The sequence below is a fragment of the Musa acuminata genome, unplaced genomic scaffold (genome assembly GCF_036884655.1).
Source record: "Musa acuminata AAA Group cultivar baxijiao unplaced genomic scaffold, Cavendish_Baxijiao_AAA HiC_scaffold_1138, whole genome shotgun sequence".
In the NCBI taxonomy this organism is placed as follows: domain Eukaryota; kingdom Viridiplantae; phylum Streptophyta; class Magnoliopsida; order Zingiberales; family Musaceae; genus Musa; species Musa acuminata.
This window is the reverse complement of record NW_027021350.1, coordinates 3,477,579-3,494,408: the sequence shown is the minus strand read 5'-3', so window position 1 is coordinate 3,494,408 and position 16,830 is coordinate 3,477,579. Positions and strand designations below refer to the sequence as shown.

The 16,830-nt window shown below is 40.6% G+C and overlaps 1 protein-coding gene and 1 long non-coding RNA gene across 4 annotated transcripts; one reads left to right on the top strand and one right to left on the bottom strand.

Moving 5' to 3' along the window:
* Nucleotides 1–296: 296 nt before the first annotated feature.
* On the bottom strand, nt 297–1,065 carry LOC135671123 (uncharacterized). Its single transcript, XR_010512647.1, has 2 exons — nt 930–1,065; nt 297–807 (listed from the first exon to the last, which is right to left on the bottom strand). It is a non-coding gene; the product is annotated as an uncharacterized LOC135671123 (long non-coding RNA).
* An 8,563-nt stretch (nt 1,066–9,628) lies between these two features.
* On the top strand, nt 9,629–16,459 carry LOC104000406 (cell division cycle 20.2, cofactor of APC complex-like). 3 transcript variants are annotated; one of them, XM_065179237.1, is made up of 5 exons: nt 9,629–9,807; nt 10,089–11,510; nt 11,604–11,676; nt 11,770–11,842; nt 14,344–16,459. In XM_065179237.1, the coding sequence occupies exon 2, from the start codon at nt 10,129–10,131 to the stop codon at nt 11,353–11,355; it is 1,227 nt and encodes a 408-aa protein (XP_065035309.1). In that variant the 5' UTR covers nt 9,629–9,807; nt 10,089–10,128; the 3' UTR covers nt 11,356–11,510; nt 11,604–11,676; nt 11,770–11,842; nt 14,344–16,459. The 3 variants fall into 3 exon arrangements, with proteins under 3 accessions (XP_065035309.1, XP_065035308.1, XP_065035307.1); XM_065179236.1 differs by having other exon boundaries at nt 9,629–11,510; nt 14,344–14,401; nt 16,207–16,459; XM_065179235.1 differs by having other exon boundaries at nt 9,629–11,510.
* The last annotated feature ends 371 nt before the right edge of the window (nt 16,460–16,830 follow it).

Sequence of the window (16,830 nt, the reverse complement as noted above, 5' to 3'; positions counted from 1 at the left end):
CTAATTCCCTAGTAGTATAAGGCTACATCAAGTATCTATATTATTTTATAAATATTTTTTTATTGATAATAGGTTAATTTACTAGTATTTATTGTATTGTGTTAATTAATGAGAATTTAAATGAAATTAATTCTAACATGGAGTTGTAGAGATAAACTTAGGCACTAGAGATTTTAGTTCAAAACTTTGATTTGAATATGGCCTTAGGAAATGAATCATTGAAAAGAGTCAATAGTGCTTTCCTCTTTTTCTTTCATCTATCTCTTGGCTTTTGAGCATTTCAACATCCATAAGGGTAAAGAAATTATTTCTCGATGGAATATAAAATATATGGTTACGTGATGATAAGAGTTGAGGGAGACTACACCCTTAGTCTTTGAGTTTATAAAAGGCACGTGCTACTTGTCCCATACAATGACCTCAAAGGCTCTAAGATATTTTGTGATAGTAATATATATATATATATATATATATATATATATATATATATATATATATATATATATATATATATATATATATATATATATATATATATATATATATATATATATATATATATATATATATTGTACGTATCTGCCTCCTGTATATATTTTGCGTCGTCAAAGGAACAACTCCTCCAGGCTGCCGAAGTAGCCTATCATGGGGTCGAAGGCGGAGGCGGAGGGGTAGAAGGCGGACGGCAGTAGTAATGGCTCCCGCATCCCCTCGTATAGGGTCCTCCGGGGGGCGCGGGCTGACGGCTAGGGGCATGGTATGTAATATGCGAGTTCGCTTCCTTCACAGGGGTCGTCTCCCCTCTCGCTACACCAGTTCAAACAATGCACAAAAGACATGCATAGGATCATTAGAGCTCGATGCAGATCGAGAGTAGATAGTTCTCAGAGGCGTAAACAAGCTTTAACTCACGGCATGCAGCAGCTGACCTGTGACGAGGAAGACGATGATGACGAGTGTGAGGAGGAGAGAAGCACGACTCTTGACGACTGTCCTCATCCTATCGTCTTCGGTGGTGCACATATGATCGATTCAGAGTCGTGAGAGGGTTGGCTTTTATAGAGAAGGAAGGAGATGCGATATTTGGGACTTGCGTCACAGCATTAACGTCATGATGGTGTCTTCTTCCCATCCAACGCCGGTGATTGTTTCCGATGTCTATTATTGTCGTGTTCTTCGTGACATGATCTACGTGGACGAGATAAGCTGAAAGAATGGGAGGATCAGAAGGAAGATGCTACCGGTGCCACACCAACATGATTGAGTTATCTCGTTGAATTAGTGGATGACACGTATTTTTGTGTTGAGGGTGTGGAAGAACGTGCATGGTTATATAAAACAGAATACTAACGAGCACATTAAGTAATATTGATTCTTGAGATAAAGCTTATAACATAATTATAAATAAATCATAATTACTATAGCTACAATTATCATGAGAAACAAGTGCTTTAACTAATAAGAACGCGGGAATTTCTAACTTGCAAAATGACCACTTATAGAGAGTCTTGTTTCATGGTTTCATACACTAAGGGAAAACCTAAATTAAACATGAGACAGCTTATAACAAATTACCCGACAAGCACATTAAAGTATCACCAAGAGATATAAATCATAATTACTATAACCACCAGACTTAAGAAATGAATGAATGATTTATCCTTTATAGTTTTTTAAAACTTTACTAAGTTCCCCTTCGTATTCAGAAAACACTATAAACTAAGCAAAAAAATAAAAAACATATATGCCTTCTCAACGATCTTTAATCGAATATAACTTCACGAAAAAGCTAAGATAGGTTGAATATATTTACATCTCTAACAATGTAGGTCTGTTGGATAGGAGGGGATGAAAACCCACAACACTGTAAACACAAGTGGAGAACATTTTCAAAGAATAAAACACACTAGGGAAACCACTTACCTCAAATATTGTCCTACCTACCTGAAAAGCATCATAATTTCTTTGAGGGAAGCCTCCCTATCACAATTCAAGATCAGAGATGGGAGAAAAGAGGAGAGAGAGTTGTTTTGATAGGTCTTTTTGAAGAAAAAGATTGAAAAAAAAGGGGAGTAAGAACGCTAAATAAGGTTTTGGACTCCAAACCACTCCTATGAATCCCTACCGATCTTCCCTAACTGTTTGAGGAAATATCTTTACTTTGTTGAGGGAAATCCTCTAACCTGTTAGGAAATTTCTCCCTTCTAACCTGTTAGGAAACTTCTTCTACACTTGGTATCAGAGCAGTTCCTCCTTGGCGACAACAGTATCGCCATGTGTTAGCCAAGCGGCCACAGTAACACGCTGCCTCAAGCGGAGTCATTGAAGAAGCACAAGACACGGATTCAGAGCCAGTGCTAACGAGCACCGTCTGGGCTCTGCTCATCCACTTCTTCTCTTCCTTCATCGCCGGTCTTGCTTTCTTCGCCGGCCTTGCTCCCTCTCCTATTTGCTGCCTACAGCAGACACTCTCCGTCACCGTCACGCAAGGAGGAAAACATTCTCTCACTGCCTCCTCAATAGCGGTGAACGGCGAACAGCGGTGTCTTCCTCGCTTCCCAGTCAGCAGCAATTGCAACTACTGCATCTTCCTCTACCGCAGTAGCTTTCGCTGTCGCTTCCCTCTACACAACGGTGCCTCCTTAACGGCGGTGTCCTCCTCCTCAATAGTGACGAACGGCGAACGGCGGTGTCTTCCTCGCTCAGTCTTCCTTGCTTAACGACGGCTGCTGCGTCTTCCTCCTTCGCTGTCGCAGCCGCTTCCCGGCCAGCAGCAGCCGCAACCGCTGCATCTTCCTTCCTCTACCGCAGCAGCTTTCGCTGTCGCTTTCCTCTATACATCTAATTGCTGCAGATTTCTCTCATTGCAGTTTCCTTGAGTACCGTTGCAGATTTTCGCAGCCATTTCCCGGCGAACCGTAGTCTTGAGTACCGCTGCAGTTTTCGTGGCCATCTTCCGGCGAACTGCAGCCTCTACAATCTGCTGCAGCAAGCAGCAATCCACAGCAGCGAACCGCAGTCTTGAGTACCGCTGCAGTTTTCGCGGCCATCTTCCGGCGAACTGCAGCCTCTACAATCTGCTGCAGCAAGCAACAATCCATAGTAGCGAACCACTGTCTTGAGTACCGCTGCAGTTTTCGCGGCCATCTTCCGGCGAACTGCAGCCTCTACAATCTGCTGCAGACAGCAATCCACAGTAGCTGCCAGCAGCTTTGGGCACTGTTGTGGATTGCCCAAGCAATCTATAGCAGCAGCCCCCTCCCTCTTTCTCCACCTTGTGTGACCTGAGTATCACACAAGGTTCGCTGCATCTCTTCTACAAAAAAAAAAAAAAGTCTTCGTTCACTTCTTCTGATGTTTCAGTTCCTATAGGGACTCCCACTTCTTGTTCTTCTACAGGGCTTATCTCCATCAATGCTGCCACACTGATCCCCTTTAAGTTATCAAAGGGTGGCAACTATGCATCCTGACGAGCTCAATTTTCTAATACTTTATTTGGATACGACTTGTTAGGTTACATTGATGGCTCTTTCAGTTGTCCTCCGGCCATGCTCAACATCCCCGGCGATCCCAGTCCAGTACCCAATCCAGCTCACAAACTGTGGCTACGTCAAGATCGTCTCATCCTCCAAGCTATTCAAGCTTCAGTTGCTGGATCCGTTGCTCCCTTGATATCTTCATGTGTGACAGCTGCCGATGCATAGTCTACACTGCAAACCACCCTAGCAAATCAATCGCGTATTCACAAGCTCAGTCTTCTATCTGACAAAACAAGAGGGAAGTACTATCTCTGATTATCTACAACATATCAAGGTTATCATTGATGACTTGGCCTTGATAGGTCATTCCCTATGTGACGAAGAGGTTGTCATTCATACCCTCAATGGTCTCGACACCGACTACAAGGAATTGGCTACTGCAATTCGGGCACGTGACTCGCCAGTCTCTTTTGAAGATCTCTATGATAAGCTGACTGACTACGAGATGTACTTGAAGCATGCGGACAAACTGCCTAGATCAACTGTTACAGCTCAAGTCAGTCACAAGTCTAAACGGAAGAGCACTCGGTACTCGTCGAATATCACCCAAGGTTTGGCTAATGTGCCTCTTGATTCTGTGAGTTCCATGCAACACCTCTCCTATCCTTCTAGTCATCACTTCTCGCAAAGTAGCAACTCCAGCCATCATCCGTCTTGGCGTCCTGCCCTACTGAGCCATCAAAGACGGGTCGTTTGCCAACTGTGTGACAAAGTCGGCCACTCCGCTAAAGTTTGCCAGTCTCGTCCCCGCCTCCCTGCTCCGTCACACTGGCCTCAGGCAAATCTCCTAACTTCTCCGACACCTAGCCAGTCTAACTGGATTGTCGACTCTCGTGCCTCTCATCACATCACCGTTGATCTTCAGAATTTGTCTCTTCACAATCCCTATGGCGGCGATGAAGATATCATCATCGGTGACGGTAAAGGACTTCCTATAACTCATAATGGTTCCACAACGCTTAATTCTGACTCTAATACATTTACCCTCGATGATGTTTTATACGCCCCTCATATTAAACGCAACCACATACTCCTCCACATACTCCTCAACTAGTTGGTTCTGCCGAACGCAAACATCGGCATATAGTAGAAACTGGACTCACACTTCTACATCAGGCTTCCATGCCTTCAACTTTTTGGACAGCAGCCTTTCAAACTGCTGTCTACCTAATTAATCGAATGCCTACACCAGTTCTACAATACCAGGCCCCCTTTGACACACTATTTCACAAACCCCCTAACCTTCATAAACTCCGAGTGTTCGGTTGTTTATGTTATCCTTGGTTACGTCCCTTTGCCTCTCATAAGTTAACATCCCGATCTACTCCTTGCGTCTTTATTGGTTACTCACTTGAACATAATGCTTTCCGCTACTATAATCTCCACACTCACAAAATCTTCATATCACGTCACGTTGTCTTTGTTGAGTCTAACTTTCCTTTCCAAACCCTTCCATATCCTGCCATACGGACCACTTCACTATCTCACTGGAGTATACCTTCGGACCAATCGGACGAGCCTCCCATGACTTCGTCTACTTCCTCCCCTCTTGATCCGCAATATATCACTCTAGTTCAACACTTGCCCGTTTCCTCTGTTCCTACTCCACTCCACTCTTCCCCAATTGATGGGGCAATATGTTCTGATACACAACCATCCTCTTTACCTCCTTCTCGCCCAAGTGCCCCTGACGTGTCTCCACTTGACCTGGCTTGTGCCACAGATCCTCACCCAACATCACCTCCCAATCCTGTCGTCTCCACTCATCCTATGACCACTCGCTCTAAGCATGGTATTTTTAAACCTCATCAGGTACTTAACCTACAAGCTATCATGAATTCCTCATCCCCCAACGTTGAACCCATCACCTTCACTCAAGCCCAAAAATCTCCGCATTGGCGTACTGCCATGAGTGAGGAATTTAATACCCTCCTCCATAATTCAACGTGGGATCTCATTCCTTTCCATCCTTCATAAAACATCATCGGGTGTAAGTGGGTCTTTAGAATTAAGCGGAACCCAGATGGCTCTGTTGCCCAATATAAGGCACGCCTGGTTGCCAAAGGGTTTCATCAACGGCCTGAAGTTGATTTCACTGAGACGTTTAGTCCTATTGTTAAACCCACTACAATCCGGCTTATCTTGAGTCTGGCTACCACTAAAGGCTAGCAATTACGACAATTGGATGTTAATAATGCCTTTCTACAGGGATCTCTATCCGAAGATGTTTTTATGCAACAACCCCCCGGTTTTACTCATCCTCAGTATCCATAGCATGTTTGCAAACTTCGGAAAGCCATTTATGGACTTCGTCAGGCTCCGAGAGCTTGGTACACTGAACTTAGCTCATTTTTGACTTCTGTCGGCTTTCTTAACTCCAAATCTGACACTTAGTTGTTTCTGCGACATCATCATGGAATCATAATGTATATTTTGGTATATGTGGATGATATTATTATCACAGGCAACAATCCCATCAGCATCCAAGCGTTCATCAAATAGTTGGTAGCTCGATTCTCGCTTAAGGATCTCGGACCCTTGAGCTACTTTCTGAGCGTCGAAGCTACCTTCACATCTTCCGGTCTCCTTTTATCATAACGCAAGTACATTCAAGATTTGTTATTAAAGACAAACATGCAGGATGCAAATGCAGTTACAACCCCCATCTCTACTAGTGGTTCTCTCAAATTATCAGATGGAAGTCTTGCTACGGAACCCACTCAATACTGCCAAGTTGTTGGCTCTTTACAATACTTAGCTCTCACGCGTCCAGACATCTCATTTGCTATCAACAAATTATCACAGTTTATGCAGCAACCATCTACTCTACATTGGTTTGCGGTCAAGAGACTTCTATGATATCTTAAAGGGACCCTAAATCATGGACTCTTTTTTCGTAAACACTCTCCACTTCATCTGCATGCCTTTGCCGATGCTGATTGGGCAGGTAACCTTGATGATAGAACATCCACATCGGGGTATATTATCTTTCTTGGTGCTCATCCAATCAGTTGGAGTTCTAAGAAGCAAAAGATAGTCGCCCGGTCTACAACTAAAGCTGAATACCGTGCCATTGTCGTTACCACTACAGAACTCAATTGGATCACGAATCTACTCCAGGAACTCAACATCGATTCCACCCCTATAATATATTATGATAATATTGGAGCTACCTATCTGTGTGCTAATCCGGTATTCCACTCCCGCATGAAACATATTGCTATCGACTTCCACTTTGTATGCGATCAAGTTGTCCGCTGTCAACTTCGTGTTTCTCATGTTCATACGGCTGATCAATTGGCCGACTCATTTACGAAGCCTCTAGCTTGTAAACTTTTTGCATTACATCAGTCTAAGATTGGCCTCCTTGATCGGAGCACCATCTTGTAGGGGCATGATAAGTAGATGAGATTTCCCTAACTGTTTGAGGAAATCTCTCTACTCTATTGAGGGAAATCCTCTAACCTGTTGAGGAAACTTCTCCCTTCTAACCTGTATAAAAGGAAGGGGGATATGTTAATAACAATCAACTTCTTCTACACTTGTTTATCTATTTATTATCTAACATATGATATTCATCTAAAGGTTTTAGATGGATACTTATTGATAGCAGATAAGATTTTCCTAACTATATGACGAAATCTCTTTATTATGTTAAGGGAAATCCTCTCTCTTAACCTGTATAAATAGGGAGAGAATATGTCAATGCGAAGATAGCTTCTTCAGTAATTCCTATCTTCTATCCTCTCTTAACATGGTATCAGAGCCTTTCTTGATTTCCTCCTCGGTAATATCAGGTCTTCTTTTCTTGCGTATCGGTCGATTGTCTCGAAATCGATAGACAGACTTCAAGCCCATTTCTGACTATTGTCGCTCATCTCCGTGAAGGCGGTCCCGAGCATATCGCCATGAAGGTCCACTTCTAACATCTCAAAGTGGACCATCTTCCCCGCCGGACCCGCTTCCCCACCAGACTCCACCTCAACTGCATCGTCATTGGCTTGAACTATAGCGACTCGGCCCGGTGGTATTCTTTACTATCACCTTTCCTCTGTCCCTTCCTGTAGAAGCAGAGCCGACGCCAAGAATCCTCTCTGCCTCGATGCAGCCCCGCGATCGCTTCCAGGCTAGCATACACCATTGCAGCTCTACGGCCACTTCTTGGCCTTCCGGATCTGCCTCTCCCGCCTTGTTACACTGAACTTAGCTCTTTTTTTACTTCAGTTGGCTTTATGAACTCCAAATATGATACCTCATTATTTCTATGACAACACTATGGAGGCACAATATATATTCTGGTATATGTGGATAACATTATTGTCACATACAATAATTCCATAAAAAACCAAGCATTCATCAAATAATTAGCAGATCAATTCTCGTTTAAAGATCTAGGAACCTTGAAATACTTTTTGGGCGTAGAAGCAATATATACATCTTCATGTCTCTTTTTATCACAAAGAAAGTATATTTAAGATTTATTATCAAAGACAAATATGCAGGATGCAAATGTAGTTACAACTCCCCTATCTGCTAGTGGATCTCTCAAATTATCTAATGAAAGTCATGCTACGGAGCCCACTCAATATTGACAAGTCGTTGGCTCTACTCAATATTGACAAGTCGTTGGCTCTTTACAGTACTTAGCTTTCACCTATCAAGACATCTCATTTGCAATCAACAAATTATCACAGTTTATGCAAAAGTCGTCTACTATGCACTGGTCTGCGGTCAAACGAATCCTACGATATCTTAAAGGGACCCTCAATCATGATCTCTTTCTTCGTAAACACTCTCCACTTCATCTTCATGCCTTTGCTGATGTTGATTGGACATACAACTTTGATGATAGAACATCCATATCAGGGTATATTGTATTCTTTGACGCTAATTCAATCAGTTGGAGTTCTAAGAAGCAAAAGATAGTCACACGGTCTACAACTGAAGCTGAATACCATGTTATCGCCACTGTCACTACAAAACTCAATTGGGTTATAAATCTGCTCAAGGAACTCAACATCAATTCCACTCCTACAATCTATTGTGATAATATCGAAGCTACATATCTATGCGCTAATCCAGTGTTCTACTCCCACATGAAATATATTGCTATCGACTTCCACTTTGTACGAGATCAAGTTATCCACCGTCAACTTCGTTTTTCTCATGTACACACGACTGATCATTTAGCTGACTCAGTCACGAAACCTTTTGCTCACAAACTTTTGGCATTGCATCAATCCAAGATTGGTATCCTTGATAAGAGCACCATTTTGCGGGGGCATGATAGCAGATAAGATTTTCCTAACTGTATGAGGAAATCTCTCTACTCTGTTGAGGGAAATTCTCCCTCTTAACCTGTATAAATAGAGAGAGAACATGTCAATGCGAAGATAGCTTCTTTAGTAATTCCTCTCTTCTATCCTCTCTTAACATGGTATCCCATTTCTGATTGTAATTCCTGTCTTCTATCCTCTCTTAACATGGTATCTCATTTCTGATTGCTATCGCTCATCTCCGTGAAGGTGGTCCTGAGCATATTGCCGTGAAGGTCTGCTTCTAACATCTCAAAGTGGACCAGCTTCCCTGTTGGACCCGCTTCTCCGTCGGACTCCACCTCAATTGCATCATCATCGGGTCGAACTACAACAACCAGGTCGGCGGCATTCTTTACTATCGCCTTTCGTTTGTCCCTTCCTACAGAAGTAAAGCCGATGCTAAGAACCCTCTCTGCCTCGACGCAGCCCTGCAACCGCTTCCAGGCCAGCGTACACCCTTAGTCTACACCATGACTACACCCTTAGTCTAGGTTCCATATTCTTTGAGTTTATAAAAGGCATGTGCTCTTTGTCCTATACAATGACCTGATAGTAATATATATATATATATATATATATATATATATATATATATATATATATATATATATATATATATATATATATATATATAACGGTATGATTTAAAATTACACTGCTATGTATTGGTTAGTTGAGTATAACGGCATTGTTTTGAAACATAACGCTTGCTCAGTGTCATTTATATAAGCCGAGCCCCTCCCTTGCACACCTAACAACCTGTCCATTCCCTCCATCGCGCTCTCCTCTCGGCTCTCCTCTGCTCTGTTGGCGATCTCGTCGTTCTGTCCGGGTCGGAGCTTCTCGCCGGCGAACGGGCACAGTTGGGAGCGAGAACCCTCCTCTTCGATCTGGGGGGGAAGAATTTAGATTCTTATTGCGGTGATCTCATTCCGTCTCCTTTTCTGAAGGTTCCGTTTCGCTTGGTTCTTGAACTGTCTAAGTTTCGATTCGGGTTCAAGATTTTGTTGGATTTTGATTTTTCTTCGTTGTGATCGATCGTAATTGACGTTTCCAGCGACTTGAATTTTGTTGTTCTTGGGGTTCTTGATCAATTCTTGGTTATCGATAATCTAGGTTTTCGAGTTTCTATCGAGAAGATCAATCTTTCTTGTTTTCTTGATCGTTTCTGGCCACAAGGCCGATTCTCGTTCTGTTTTCCATTGGCAAAAATGGCTTCTTCTCGTTCTAGGCGTGTGGAGTACGACCGCTTCATCCCGTTCCGGTCGGCGATGGACATGGACTACGCACGCTTTGCCCTAACCATGCCTTCGCGACCGCAGCGTGATGGTTCGAGAGAATCCCCATCGAGCGTGGCGTACCAAAAGCTTCTTGATGAGTGCATTTTGAAGAACAGGTCTCGTATCTTCGCTTTCAAGAGTGCACCCGAAGCGCCGGCCAGCATGCTGCCCCAATTTGACGAGCCCATTCGGCCGCCGAAGAAGCAGCAGAGGCGAATCCCTAGAGAACCAGAGAGGGTTTTGGATGCCCACGGCATGTTGGATGAAGATGGTTTGAATCTCCTCGACTGGGGAAGCAATAATATGTTGGCGATTGGCCTCGACGACACAGTGTGCCTCTGGGATGATGCAAACAAGTCGACTAAGGTGCTTCTACAAGCCGTAGAAGACAGCGGACCTATCACTAGCATCAGCTGGTCGCCGGATAGCACAGTTCTTGCTGTCGCATTAGGCAATTCAGTTTTAGCCTTGGTTGATCCGGCAACAGGACAAGATGTGAATGTGACGGAAGAAGATGAGAACCAGACCCTTGTGTTGTCACTTGCCTGGAGAAGTAATTCAATCTTGACGGTTGGAAGATCTGATGGCACTATTGTTGATTATGACTTTAGAAAGGATGACACGTCCGTCTCTTTCTATAATGGGCATCGGCGTGGAGTTTGCAGTCTTAAATGGTCTGTGTTGTCGGGGCGATATTTGGCGAGTGGAGGGCATGACAAACTAGTGCACATATGGGATGCCTGCATGCCGGTCTCAAAACATCCACGCCGACATAAGTGGCTTCACCGCATCAGCAGCCACACTTCCATTGTGAAGGCCCTTGACTGGTGCCCAACTCGGAGCAACCTACTGGCTTCTGGTGGAGGTCGCAATGATCATTGCATTAAGTTTTGGAACACTGTTAACGGTGCTTGCTTGAACTCGATCGATGCAGGCTCTGAAGTTTGTGCATTGCTGTGGGACAAGAACAAATCTGAATTACTAACCTCCCATGGTTCTCCGAAGAATCAACTCATCCTGTGGAATTACCCATCCATGACGAGAGCGGCTGAGCTTTTCGGTCATTCATCCCGGGTTCATTTCTTGGCTGGGAGCCCATTGGGAGGTGTAGTAGCTTCTGCAGCAGCAGATGAAACACTTAGGTTTTGGAATATCTTTGAGACTCCCAAAACAACAAAACCTGAATTGCCCTTTGCCCAATTTAGTGTCATAAGATGAAAAGGCTGATGGGTTGAAAATATTATGAGAGCAATATGAAAGACTTCTCTGGTGCTTGACTTGAAAATCCATTGTTGGCAGAGTTGCACAGAGAAGTTTGGTGGAATTAAATTGACAACACATTTTCATAGTAAGTATGAGTGCAAGCGCCTATGGTAAGTTAGAAGCCTTACAACATTTTACAGCAGATTACGAGAGCAATATGGAAGAATTTTCTAGTGCTTGACATGAAGATCCATTGTTGGCAGAGTTGCACAGAGAAGTTTGGTGGAATTAAAGTGGCAACACATTTTCATAGGAGTATGACTGCAAGCGCCTAAGGTAAGTTAGAAGCCTTACAACAGTTTACAGCAGATTATGAAAGCAACGTGGAAGACTTATCCAGTGCTTGACATGAAGATCCATTATTGGCAGAGTTGCACAGAGAAGTTTGGTGGAATTAAAGTGGCACCACATTTTCATAGAAGTATGAGTGCAAGCGCCAAAGGTAAGTTAGATGCCTTACAACATTTTACAGCATTTCAGCAGGCATAGTTACGGCTTAACTATGTGGTTGCAGCTGCAAGCCTGATTTTTGTATCCAATTTTACTTTCAGCTTTGCATAGTAATCGATAGAATCTTTGCCTGCTTGATGAAACATGCTTTCTATGACCACTTCATCATTGCTGCCACATTTTATTAAGCTTCAAGCCTTAATAATTATAACAACGTTGAGTTTCTTCCTCTCCTTACTGTATGAGAAACTGTGTTGACATTATTCTTTGGTTTCTTATGTTAATCATGCATAAATAGATCAAAGAGGTTGATGCTTATATTTTTTGTTTTTGCTTTGATTTTTCGAACTTTTGTCAAAGAGGTTGAAAAAATTTGGAAAATTGTGGAGTTTTACAACTAGAATTGTGTTTGACAGTCAAAAGAACTGTGCTGATCAACCACTCAGATGTCATGTGAAAAAACTGCTTACGAAATGGATAACTTCTAATCTGAAATGGTTCCATTATATTCATACATAGTGAATAATCTCCAAGGACAAGATAAATTCAGGAGTGAAATCCAAGCCTAAATTATTCTGATTTGAGTAAGATGTGTCATAATTTCTGTACAGAGCAGTTACTAGACCTATGAGAACTGTAAATCAAATTGAATACTGTAATTCTTAAGAGAAACCAAACAAATAAATCTGTGTTTGATAAAGATGAGGCATTATAATTCTGTTTATTACTTTTTTCTTTTTCTCTGCAAAATGAACAAAGGTATCGAATTTACATGGCTTTCCATGAATATACTTGGTCCTCTGCAACATAGATACACTTCTGGTCCTAAGATAGGCCTTGAAAAATGGTGTAAAATGGGATATAATGCAAGTTCTAAAATTTGGATATACTATCAGTAACAAATGCTTTATTACAGTGATAGTGGAGTAGTACCTGTCCCTCTGGATAATGGGTCTTCATTGAATCCGAGGGTTCTGATTTATGATTATTTCAGTCTGCTAGAATTATCTTGCTGAATGTGCTTATTTTTGTATTTTTGAATCTATTTGTGTATCTAATCTGTCAAATACATACATGAATTTAATTGTACATATATGCTGGCAGCTTGTACATTACAATACATAGTAGAAATTGCTCTTATTTACTATCTAATTTTGGGCCCCTGTTTGTGAGTACCTAACTAGTAGAGGAAAGTAGGTGGTGCGATGCATCCGTTATCCTTATGTTAAACGATAGACTTCTAGAAAGATCTCATCGAAATGGTTGTGAAATAAGTAAAGATTATATGTGGGTTGTGATTATTCTTAACGTAACTTATGAATGCCTTGTTAGTCTAAGTTTGTGGCGTCGACAATGATTGTGTTTGGTCTAGTTGTCTGGATCTGACCATTCTAGTAAGTTTGGTTTGAAAAATTTGAACCTAGTAAAGTCTGACCATTCTAGTAAGGTTGGTTTGAAAATCTTCAACCTCACAAAGCGACTCTCATATTCCAAATCTAAGTGGAATTGGGTCCAATATTTCTTGTTTGATTGAGCTCAAGTTACAGCTTTAGTAGACTGCACAATGCTTCGTATCTATTATGATCACACAATACAATTTAACCCAGACCGTTATAAAATAGGAGGTATATATTGGTTTGAGCGTGAACTGGTACACAGATTGGCCCCCTATTACCAGTCTGTCCTTACCTATTATAGAAAGAAAAAAGCCTATTTAACGTTGGTTTGGGGCTCGTGCTTGTGAGCCCATTGCATCGTACTCGTAGAGCCTGCAAGCCACCTGTCATCCGCCGAGTGCTTCCAAAATGCTTCCTCCTCTTCTCCTTCTTCTACCTTCGTCATCCTCCTCCTCCTCCACCACCACCACTTCCTCTTTCTCCTTCCTCTTCCTCAGCCTTCTTCCTTCTTCTTCCTCCTCTTCTTCCTCCGCCTCTTTTTCCATCCTATTCCTCGTAATTCCTTCTTCCTCCTTTCCTCCACCATCATTTGTTCCTTCCTCTTCTCCTTCCTTTTTCTTCCTCTTCGGGTCTTTCGTATGCGTGTACCATCTGTCAATACAAACAATATGCATCAGTCTAACCGAGGACTGATCTAGTTGGTCAGTACGAAATGACAGTCCATCATGACCATCTTTGTCAAGCTGTATCAATTTGGCTTTTTTGCTACATATTTTACTTAAGGCTAAGATGTATCTCCATATTGATTGACAGATAGGGAAAATAAGCAGGATCAGATTCAGTTTTTCTTTCTTATACCATTTTGGTGATCATACCACTGAAGGCCCTATTTATTTTCAGCTTTGTACAATGAGGTTTCAACCTAACATCACTATGATTATAGATTAAGTTGTTAGCAAATTGCTTCACTATTAAAGATATTTCACCTCCAATAATATTCTCATAAACTGTCATTTGTGATGCTTCAGTCATATGTTGAGGCTTACCTTTTTTTATGTTATGATCAAGTCACATTCCTTTTTTGTTTGTTATTCAGGGACAAAGAAACTCAGAGCATTAATGCTTCACTTACTGGACTTGGGAATCATGTTCAAGTATCCTTTGGTTGTTGAAGCTTTTGTATTATTCCTTTACTAAGTATCTTTGGTGGTTTATCAAATTTTATTATTAAAAAATTATAGTGCTTTAATTGATTCTCTTTCTTGTCTAGCTATTGGCTTGCCCCTTGACATTTTGTAGTCTTTCTTGCAAATTAGTTATAATTACTATAAAGGAATTCCGACTTCTGTTAGTTTTTCTGTTATGTAGGAAAGAAGAATGTGACATTATCTAATTCTTGAATTACATTATAGATATTGCTTTTTTATTACAAGTCATTCATCAATAATATTTTTTGAGATATTTTGATTCCTTTAGCCTTCTTTCTCTTTTATTTGTGTCTTTCGCTTTGCACTTTCCTAGCAAAATATGCTACAAAATGATATTTAGCTCCATCTTTTGTCATTTTAAAACTAACAAATTATCTTATTAAGAATGAAGTTTTTTCAATAAAGCATACATTATTGGGGTTGAATGTAAAGGTACTGAAGATAATACCTTCACTATTGATGAATCACTTGAAGATTGCACAATTAGCTGATACTGGACTTTCTATTGGTGGCTCTGCTTATCTAAAGTATGTTTCTTTTATCCCCATTGAACATGATGCAGTGATTAGTTCTATGGTTACTCTAAATGTGCATTTATATAGGTACAAAATCTAGGAGTATATTATTACATTAGCTATGTCATTGAATGATGAAATTCACAAAATATATCTTTCTAATTTTTTTTTATTTTGCTGACATGAAGTCCATTCTCTAATCTTACATCGGAAATATTTTATTGATGTCACTCGCTTACTGTTATATGACATGTCATATTTAGTTATCTGTCTCTTTGTATTGATCTCCCTTAAGATTCAGAAAGTTTATTGTATGATTGATGGGCCGCTACTATCATCTGCTGGGATAATATTTGTTTGATTATACTTATTGGGGTCATGCAATACTGAATTTTTTAGTCATCATGATTTAAATTCAAACACCCGCAATTGTGGTTGCTTTCCATCTGACCGAACGAATTTTGGTGCTATCAGTTTCTTTGGTGAGTTAATGTTGCTTTGATATTAGGTCAAAGATATTACAAAAATCATAGAGAATATGAAGAAGTCAGAAATAATGAATGCCAATTTTTAGATATTTTGGTGGTCTTAAATGAAATAAAATGCAAAGTTAGCTTTCTTGAGGTATGAGAGTTCTCTCTCGGTGATTGTTATTTATCAAATCTTAAGAAGGATTAGTGACCAAATGACACTCCTATAATATGGGTTCTTTCTCTTCTCTTTTCAAAATTTGCTATGGAGTAGATGTTAATAAATCCAAAATTGAGAAATTTGTGGACTTTCTGCAACCTTGGGGTATGAGTTTTATCAATCATTTTAATCTGTTCATTTCCTAGGTAACAACAATTGCAATAGGTGGATATGGAGGATGCGATAATGTCACTTGGTAGAATGACTTTTCTTGGTTTTCAGCTCTTTTGTTGCATACTTCCGACTTTCAATAGTATTTCTAGAGTAATTGTGATCAAAATCTTTGTTAAACTTGCTTATCAAAATCAAATGATTTATATTGTCTCTTAAACGGTTGCCGAAATTAAGTGTGTAATTCATACCCTTGATGTTGAAACTATATTTTTTTTATGAAATTAAGTGTAGTTCATTTATGACATCTGTATCGAATATTTACAATCTTTTTTGCTTATCATAGTATTATTTCTCACTCAAATTGAAATGGCTAGCAAGAAAACTATAAAAGTACTGAGAGAACATATTTGCTGCTTCTTAACTTGAGTTCAGGAAACGAGGCCTTTTAGTCATATGTTAAAACACTGGAATTTATCCACTCTTTGGAAGAACTCAATCGATTGTATTTAGATGACTATTTGAAGCTTTTATTGTTAATGTCCACCAGCTGAGCCTTGGTAGAATCATTAGGTTTGGGAATAGATGTATATGCATTAATGAATCATGAAATTTTATGATCATTTTCTATTGTGTATAAAACAAATTGCATTGTTAGTTAATTCTTTATGTTGTAGTTCTTCTTTTATTTTTCATGTGCTAAGGTATCAAATCTTCAGTATTGACCCTACGGTGGTCCCTCTTGGATTCTTGTGCTATATATGTTGCTGTCTTTGCTTTTTCAAGTAGTTTTGGGTACCAATTCTGATTTACTGTCCTGGACTGATATGGTGTACTATGGTATAACTAAGCAATGAATTTCAGGTATGACTGATACACATAGTATGCCGGCATGTATCATGGTGCATTTTTCATTTTCCGTGTTTTTTTCGCGGGGGGGGGTGGGGGGGGGGGTGGGAGAAGAATGAAGAAGAAAAATGGATGAAGGGGTAGAGGAGAAAGATAAATACTAAAGATCAAGTCATAGCGGGTGGTGGGCAGTAGAACATGAGTTTTGGG

Excerpts from the sequence above, each read along its gene's own strand:
- LOC104000406 (XM_065179236.1), top strand. The coding sequence starts at position 10,069 with ATGGCTTCTTCTCGTTCTAGGCGTGTGGAGTACGACCGCTTCATCCCG.